This window comes from Hippichthys cyanospilos, chromosome 4 (assembly GCF_059441005.1).
Source record: "Hippichthys cyanospilos isolate Australia breed blue-spotted pipefish chromosome 4, RoL_Hcya_1.0, whole genome shotgun sequence".
Taxonomy (NCBI): domain Eukaryota; kingdom Metazoa; phylum Chordata; class Actinopteri; order Syngnathiformes; family Syngnathidae; genus Hippichthys; species Hippichthys cyanospilos.
Genome location: NC_142372.1, coordinates 26,097,992 through 26,107,991, shown reverse-complemented (window position 1 = coordinate 26,107,991; position 10,000 = coordinate 26,097,992). Strand labels below are relative to the sequence as shown.

General features: G+C 39.1%; 1 protein-coding gene across 1 annotated transcript in view; it reads left to right on the top strand.

Moving 5' to 3' along the window:
* LOC148425192 (CD81 antigen-like) overlaps positions 1-10,000 on the top strand; it is a 72,727-nt gene that overhangs the window by 58,216 nt on the left and 4,511 nt on the right. Inside the window, exons 5-6 of the mRNA XM_088413421.1 lie at positions 1,353-1,469; positions 4,271-4,369. Of these exons, the coding sequence (XP_088269547.1) occupies positions 1,353-1,469; positions 4,271-4,369 (216 nt within the window). The remainder of the gene's footprint in view (positions 1-1,352; positions 1,470-4,270; positions 4,370-10,000) is intronic.

Below are 10,000 nucleotides of genomic sequence, written 5' to 3'. Positions count from 1 at the left end.
ATGTTGCCAACATGCACCACCTGAGGCCTCTGGCTGAGGAAATCCAGCAGCCAGTTGCAGAGTGAGGTGCTGAGGCCCAGTTTGTCCAGTTTGCAGGTGAGTTGTTAGGGTATTATGGTGGTGAACGCTGAGCTAAAGTCTTTGAACAGCATTCTCAGTCTTTCTTGTCCAGGTGGGTGAGTACCGGGTGGAGTGCAGAGCAGATTGCGTCGTCTGTGGATCGCTTCGCCCTGTAGGCGAACTGATTCGGGTCCTCTTATAAAGAGGAAGTCACGTTGTGTACCGCAGCATCATAATTTTACACGCCACATCAAAATGTGACTTACGTCTTGGCATGGTAGAAAAAAAAAAAAAAACAAGCTTGGGGGGGAGGACGATCAGGAACGGGCACCAATTATGACACAACATCGACAACAATACTTTGACAATGACCTGACAAGAATTGCAAACTGAATCTACTCAAAACTGACGAGACAAACAAGGAATACCTGGGCATGACACAGCCTGATTGCCAGGCACAAGGGAAGCAGGTCAATGAGGACGCTGTCAAGACAAAGACACAAGGGAACCAAAATTATAAAATTACACACAAATACCCTGGCAACTTGAAAAGACAACCAAAAAAAAACTTAACAAAAGCTCAAAACAGGAATATAAGAACATCGCAATGAGCCGACAAAACTGAAACACGAAACTAAATACACTAAAAACTGACAAAACAAGGAGCACTTAAGCATGACACGGTAAGAGCAGGGATCTGATTGGCAGACTCAAAGGAAGCAGGTTAATGACAGGTGGAAGCAGTCACACTGAAGAGACACTGAGATGAAAAGAGCAAAAATATTAACTTATTCACATGCACAAAACCCCACAACTCAAGACAATTAAAAAAAAAAAAAAAAACACAAGCCCAAAACAGAAAACCGGTATTAAACTAACCAGAATTTGAATTTCAAGTGTTTCCTTGTCGCGCCGGCTGCATTCCGATTAGTTTGACACATCCAATTCTCAGCTGCTGCTGTGAGGAACAGCTATATGTCGCATTCAATGCACTCTGATAGTTTAAGTCATACATTTTAGTCCTACAAAATGAAACGCTATGCATAAAAATAGAAAGAAGAAGAATTATTAATAGTCATAATATTCTGTATAAAAAAAACATCGCTTCAGGTCCCTGGGATAAAGACAAAGAAAACGCTCCTCAAAATTCCTCAAATCACATCAATTATTAATAAAAGTGCTGTGCAAAACAATAGATACATTTGGAGCACCTCTGCTCATTTTCCCCGAAATGCAATGGCATAACTAAAGTCATACTCAGGCGTGAATTTTTGTTGTGCTCTTGCTCTCAGGTTGCTAAGGAGATGATCAACTACTATGACTCCATCTACGACAAAGCCATGACACAGAGTGTCGACGCCGAAAAGAAGAAGGCGGCCGCCTCTGTGCTCAAAGTCTTCCACGAGACGGTAAAATACCGCAAAATGTTGCACTTTAGGACTTTGGCTGCCTTCCAGTGGGAAATTTATCAGTTACACTTTGATAACGCCTGTATCCTTTCCACATTTTTTGTAGCATGTTATTTCATTTAAAACAAACAAAAAAAAGGCTCAACATGATTTTGTTCTATATAAACATGCAGTTGTAACGCGCATAATTAAAATGGTAATTATGAAATAGATTGTGGCTTATGATTTTTGATGCTTGCATTCCGGCACCTTGGCCACCAGGGGTATGACATGCAAATGCTACACCCACGTTTGATGATGGAAGGCAAGTGTCATGCAACGTTCATACCGAACGCGCAAATTCGTGTCGCTATGCTCATTCGCAGGGCTTTCTGTCGTTGTAAACGCATGGTAGTTTTAGTTTACTTTTTTGTCGCGCGGGGGAGGGTGGGGGGGGGGGGGGGGTGGGGGGAGGGGGGCGAGCTTGCTGTGCACATTATAGTGGATCCGGAAAGAGGAGCATCGCTGAGAACTTTCACTTTTCTGGGATGAAGCAGAGCCAATATTTTCTTCTACAGCAACTTTATTCTTTTTTACACAGTGTGTCCCTCGCTTTGCGGCAATACTTGCCTGCCAAAAAAAGAAAAAAAAAAGTTTCAACGTCACAATCAAGTGGCCGATACCGTGCTAAATACTGGGCTGTCACCGCTGCTCTATCGTTATCCTGGCACAGTAACTACGGTTCAACAGCTGTTAAAACAGGAAGTAAACGCTGCATACACCAGTTGTCCCAGGTTCTCCCTTCCACCATTCTAGAAGCTAGGTGAGTGTTCTTGCTTGGCTCCGTTTTTGTATTGAAAGCTCAGCTTGGCCGTGTTGGATAGCTCCCGCAGGGATGGAGAGGTGCACTTATGAAATAGCAGCAAGCAAAAAAAATCTGTTGTGATGGCAAAGTTATTTCATGGCATTAATGACCTCCGCTTTGGTTTTCTTGTAAAGTGTTGGAACTACTGTGAGAGTAAAGTGATGTGACAGGATCTCATGTCGCAGTCAAGGGTGTCAATTAGCGGCCAAAATCTACTCTCTACTCTCCACCGTTAAAAACGACTTCATATCGAGCATGATGTACATACCATGTTCCCCTTTTGTTTTGGTAGTTATCGCACTTCATGGGTCCAGCGGCAATGCAAAAGTGTTTCTTATTGTTGCTTGTTTGTTAGAAGGCGAAGAGTAGTAGATAGCTTAACGTTTTGGCGGTAAACTTGCAAATGCCTTTGCATACAATTCACGTTAGCTGCAGCTGCCGTGTATGGCTTTTTGTTTTGTTTTTTTAACAAACTGTCTTTGTCTCATCAGTCAATTTGTCACCATCCTTTTCCTCGATTGGAAAACCAACATTATTTAACAGGATTTAGGATTTAACAGGATTTAAAAGTAATCAGACCATCCTGTAGTTCTCCTGTGTATCTGTACTCCATTGAGCACGTCCTTCTTCTTTCTCCAATTAACAGCACATTGCAAACAATGGGTAGGTGCATGCTGCCACCCACTGTACAGGAGTGTAGCATGCAAGGCCCTCCCTCAGCCAAGTTTTCCTCCATTGCACTTCTGGCTGAATAAGCCAACGCTCCAAAAAAAGTGAAAAGGAAATGAATCTTGTGGCTTGCAAATGGCCTTGCCCCACCTTACTTAGAGGAGCTACTGCACCCATATTCCGCTAGCCGTTCTCTTAGGTCAGCTGACCAGCTGCACCTGAGAATCCCCAAAACTAGGCTTAAGCTCAAAGGCGATCGAGCATTCGCCGTCGCTGCTACCAAACTTTGGAATGAACTGCCGCTGCATGTTAGACAGGCCTCCTCTTTATTTGTTTTTGAAACTCTTCTTAAAACCCACCTTTTCTCTACGGCTCTCGACACCTTGCAAAGAATTGACTGATTGTACTTGATCTTATTTTTTTTACTTGATTTTACTGTTTAATTGTGTTATCTATGTATTGTGTTTGGAAACCTTGCATTTGTTTAAAATTGTGCAATATAAATAAAGTAGATTGGATTGTGCGTGCGAGAAATCTCGTGGCGTTCGCTCTCGCGAGATCTCGTTCCATCCCTAGGTGCTTGCGCTAAGCTTACAAAGTTATGAGCTGTAATTTGTTGTCTTTTCCACCAAGCAAACTTGCTTGTTTGCCATGGAAAAAAAAATAATATATATATTTTTTTAAATGAACCAAATGATGGAAATCACTGTAAAGAAGACAAATCTATTTTTGTCGTCTATATCAGTGGTCCACAAACCCCGTTCCCGGTCTGCGGATCAACCGCAATATAAATCTAAGGTGTTGACTGGTCCGTGGTGATCAAAAGGTTGGGGACCACTGGTCTATATGAATGGTGTATAAAGAGCTCAAAATGTGTTTGTTTTTTTTGTCTGCTAGATTCCCAAGTGTTGTTTAGTTGTTTCCATAGCTACGCAGACAGTTTGATTGCCGTGCCTGCGCATGTGGAAGTCAGTGATGTCCAGTTTATAGCGTGTTCACCGTGTTGTCGTTTGCTCGTAGAGTCGTTCCAGTTGCAGAATTGTTTAATTACAGAGTTCATGACTTAAAAAACTCTGCCGTTAAATCTCCACTTCTGCTTCTGTATTTTCATGTGATCTGCCCATGTATATATATTTTATCATCATTTGGCCATCTTTGAACTGCTTGAGTAAAGAGCCTTTCAACGAATTCTTATCCTGTATTGTTACCGATACACCGTCCCGGTATACACTTTAAACGATCCAGCCACCCATCACCTCCCCAAAAAATGTTTTATTTTTTTTTGTAGCTGAGTTGCTGCGGCAAGGGTCAAGGCACAACCATCCTGACGCAATTGACGGATATGCTGGGCGTCACCGACCTCTGTCCCAGCTCTGGAACCTCCGTCGTAAGTTGTCCGTTTGATGTCACTAATGTGCTATTATGTTATTGTCTGTTGCCTTATTAGGGCCCGAGCAGCGACCGCTGCAAGGTCCCTATTGTTCCTGTCCAGATTATTATTATTATTATTATTATTGTTACTATTATTATTAGGGCCCGAGCAGCGACCACTGCGAGGTCCCTATTGTTCCTGTCCAGTTTCACCTAGAGCTATGAAGTTTTTTAGGCATTTGTGGGACCTCAAGACCTACAAATAAGTTATGAACGCCATATGCTAGGATGTACAGAACCAGAGATATTAATTAAATAAATTAATAAATGTGCATTTTTGGACCGTTTTTGGATGTTTGCAGGGGCCAATTTCCTCTTAATAGCTCCTAAATGGTTGACCTGATCGACTTCAAATTTGGCGTGTTCCATTATCAGCTATAGGGCCACAACTGAGCAAAATTTTGAGAAGATCGGCCAACATATATGATGGGGGCGGGGCTTTAAATTATGTGTCAAATTTCCTTCACCATGAGCAACAAAAATTCCAATGTGCAAGATTCAAAAAATCTAAAACTTTACAGAAAATTTACTAGTTATGGCCTTAAAATATCTGCATGATAAATTTTCCAATTTTATTATAGCGCCACCTAGTTACAGACAAAAATGTCTTTTTTTTTAAACTTTCATGTATTGTACAAAGCCCGTAAGAGTAAATGAACTGAAAATGTGTCCGAATGTCATAGAGACTTGGAAAATAAGGGTTTTCAAATTTTACAACTTTATGTTAGAGGGGGTGGTCTATATGCCACCTCAAAGTCGGAGTTTACCCAAAATCAGCAAAACTTGCTGTAATTGAGCCCAGATGATCTTTAAAACGGCAGCCAGTTCCGACCCGTTTGACCTAGAGCTACGAAATTTTTTATGCATATGTAGGACCTCAAGACCTACAAAAACATTATGGAGCGCCATATGTTAGGATGTACAGAACTAGAGTTATCAACTGTTGAATGAAGCATTTGGCCCGATTTTCTACATTTTTCGGTATCGAAACCCTTGATCCGATCAACTTCACATTTGGCGTGCTCCATTATCAGACATAGTGGCACAACTGGGGAAAATTTCGTGAAGCTTGGATAACATATATGATGGGGGCAGGGCTTCAGAATATGTGTTTCAAATTTCCTTCGCCACGAGTGACAAAAACCTTAATAACTCAGTTTTTGTACTGCGCTAATCCTGTTTGAGCAAATTAATTAATTAATTGGCCAGAATAGAGATGAGGCATGGAACAGGAAGGTTCTCAAATTTGACTACTTTAAGATGATGGGTGTGGCCTGTACGTCACCTCAAAGTCCGATGTCTCACCAACACCAACAAAGTTGCTGTAATTGGACCTAGATGGTCTTATCATTTCAAAATTTCATATAGTTGATGGGAGTCCTATGCAGACCACACCTACGAACCAATTTCTTGTTGCACTGCGAGTGCCACCTAGTGGCAGCAAAAAGCAGCAATTTTTCAACGTTTTGATGTATTTTGTTTAGTCCATTGGAGTAATATCACTAAAATTTAGTCTGACAAGCCTCCAGACACGCCTAATGCCCTCCACCAAATAATACGCATTTTTATTTTTATGGACAGTACTTTCTTGGGCTTGGCCATACAGTAGTGCGATTTACGACGATTTATCGTAACACTAAATGCTGCTGTAATTTGACCCGGATGATCTCATCACGTCACAATTTCACACATTGAGAAAGTCCATTCCTACAGACATCAACAAACATTTCATCATAGTGCTAGAATCACCTTGTGGCAGGAAATAATATAATGACATTATTGCGATTTTATTTACTTAGTTGAGCCCGTTGAACAAATGCTAGTGAAAATTTGACCTTTTCTAAAACATTGAGGTCTAATGTTCACCTGCATATGCACAAACATGTCCATACCCCAATGTGTTCATACCCCAACCTGTTCATACTCCAACCTGCACAGGTCTGCGAGGGCCTTTGGTGATTTTTTTATTTCCACTTTAACGTGAATATTTTGTTTTATGAGTATTTCTCATGTTTATGGTATATTTTTTGTGGCATCTTTTTTTTTAAATACTGTATTTTCCACACTATAAGGTGCTTTGCATTATAAGGCACATTTAAAAGGAATGGCCAACTTTAAAACAGTTTTCATATATAAGGTGCATGGCATTATAGGACACATAGAATAGAAGCTACAGTTGTGACTGAGGTTACATTATCCATCCACTAGATGGAGCTAAAAGACTGTTTAGATCAATGCCAAGAAGAATCATGAGTTGAAAAGAATTATAATTATGATTCAGTGAAATATTAAACTTTTTTTTTAATTAAATTGCAACCAGAACGTAGAAATTTTATTGTTTTGTTGTTTAATAAACAGTTTCTGGATTTATTCATTAAAATGATGCTTTCTTTTACATGAACGGGCTTTTTTTGCGCCTTTTACCCATATAAATTGCTTCAAAATTGGAGCATATATAACATATAAAACAACATTTATAATTGAAATTCAGGGATAGAAGTTGAAGAATTTACATGGCTATGGGCTTTAAGTATTTTTTTTGTCTGTAATTTGTGTGTGTATATATATATATATATATATATATATATATATATATATATACATACAGTAATCCCTCGCTGTATCGCGGTTCATCTTTCACAGGTTCGCTGCTTCACGGATTGTTTACAGTGTGCTCTGAATCCTGAATGGCTCAGGGGCTTTACTGTCTCAAAATAAAATATTGACGCTGTACTGTATTAGTTTTTCACTTGTCAATTTATTACAAAAGGCAAGAGGATCCAAAAGCTTGCTTTTGTCTCTCCTGTGTCTCTCCTCTAACTGCCTTGTGCGAACGTGCTAGTAAGCACATTGATTGACAGCTTGGGCTCTGGGAGTCGATCACGTGACTGGTAGGCGTGCCGAGAGCAAGCGCACACACTATGTTGACACACATGATATAAGAGGCTTCACTTTAATTCGATGTCCGGACATATCCGTTTATAAAAATCTTCCTCATAAAAAGAAAGAGCTTCACCTACTACTCATAACAATGTGCGGGTTCAGGACGAAGAGGCATAGCTGGGACTGTGAAATACGTGAGTGACAATGTTTCCAACTTTGTATTACTATATTAAAATGATTGTTTTAAACAAATTTGGGGCTTTAAAACAGGTTTTGATTTTTGGTTTTATTCTAAAGTTTATTATTGCATTGTAAAATAATAAAAAAAATAAAGTTGGCTACTTCACAGATTTCACTTTGCGCGTGTTATTTTTGGAACGTAACGTAAATGCGGGATACAGTAATCCCTCGTTTATTGCGGGGGTTACGTTCCAAAAATAAAACAATCATTTTAATATTGTAATACAAAGTTGGAAACATTGACATTCGCGTATTTCACAGTCTCAGTATGCCTCTTCGTCCTGAATCCGCACATTTTTATGAGTAGTTATTAGCTCTTTCTTTTTCTGGGCAAGAAGATTTTTATAAATGGATATGCCCGGACATCGAATTAAAGTGAAGCCTCTTATATCATAACAATACACTTGAAATTTCAATTTATTACAAAAGAAATCTCGGTGAAAGTCAGATTTCCAAAGCTGTGCATTTCTCTGTTGCTCTCAGTAGGCACACAGATGTGTGCGTTTCCTGATTTTCCTGATTTCGTGATTGGCTCACAGAGACCAAGCTGTCAATCAGAGTGCTTAATAGCATGTTTGTAACATCTGTGCTGAGCTGACTGCACAGGAGAGACGAAAGCAAGCTTTTGGATCCTCTTGCCTTTTGTAATAAATTGACAAGTGAAAAACCAATACAGTACAGCGTCAATATTTTATTTCGAGACAACAGTAAAGCCCCTGAGCCAATCAGGATTCAGAGCACAATGCATTGTAAAAAATATCCACACTGTAAAAAATCTGTGAAGCAGCAAACCCGTGAAAGATGAACCACGGATACAGCGAGGGATTACTGTATATACAGTATGTGTGTGTGTGCGCGTGCGTGTGCATGCGCGTGCGCGTGCGTGTGTGTGTGTATATATATATATATACATATATATATATATATATACATATATATATATATATATATATATATATATATATATATATATGTGTATATATATATGTGTATATATATATGTGTATATATATATGTGTATATATATATGTGTATATATATATATATATATGTATATATATATATATATATATGTATGTATATGTATGTATGTATATGTATGTATATATATGTATATGTATATATGTATATATATGTGTGTATATATATATATATATGTATATATATGTATATACACATATATATGTGTGTGTGTGTATATGTATGCGTGTGTGTGTGTGTGTGTGCGCGCGTGTGTGTGTGTATACACATATATATATATATATATATATATATATATATATATGTGTATGTATATATATATGTATGTATATATATATGTATGTATATATGTATATATGTGTATATATATACAGTGGGCCCCCGGGTTACGAACTTAATCCGTTCAGCGGCTACGCTCGTATCTCGAATTGCTCGTATAGCGGGCAATCCAAACCCATGTTAATTCGTGAATGCGTGCAACGCGCGCCGAAGCCTTAGGTAATAACGACACACTGTATACATATATTAAAATTGAGTGACATAATCTGCTGTACACTTGCATTATATATTGAATACAATGGTTTAATAGCTTTTACCTTTTAACGACGAGACTTGAGCTGGGTGTAAGCAGAGGGGGGCAGAGTCCAACGCTCAAAGTTAACATGGCGATACATATGCTATTGGTCTTACAGTGTTACAGTAACTCTTTCAGTCAGGGTGCAAATCACGCAGATACTAAAACATCATCCTCTTATTTCTTTCTTTACCGCTGCTAGTAATTTTAGAAGCTATGTCTAACAGATAAAGTTTGCAAAGTCTTCACAACATTCCGTTTTTCACTAATTTTCTATCCTTCCTTCCATCCTGTGCCATCAAGCTAGATAAAGGCGTTCGGCCAATAGCATATCGGCATTTCTGTGATTGACGTGTGACGCCGGCCAAAAGCATCTCCGTGAGTGAGACCAGGTGACCTTAATCGACCAATAGCATATTCGCATCTCCGTGACTGACTGATAATTATTCGCACTTTTTTTTTTAAACGGTTGGAATGTATTGACAATTAATTTAAAAAAACACACACATTTAAACCAATGACAATTCTTTGTCCTGCAATCGGCACATTTAATTTCATGTCAGCTGTTTTTCCCTTTAGCTGTACAAACACTACACTTAAATGGTAATATATTTAGACACCGTGAGTGAGACAGTCAGTGTGACGTTGTAAGACCAATAGCGTTCACGTTACTGCCACAAGTATCTACTGATGATTAATGATGTCGCTACGGTTGATTTTATTGACGCAATTAAACGAGAACATTTCTACATACTCAATGGCCGGCATGTCGAATAGCTCGTAAGGCGAGAGGTTTGTTCGTAAGCGGAGGACCAAAATCTCCCTGACCCACGCTCGTAAGGCGAATTGTTCGTAAATCAGGGTGCTCGTAAGCCGGGGGCCGACTGTATATGTATATATATATATATG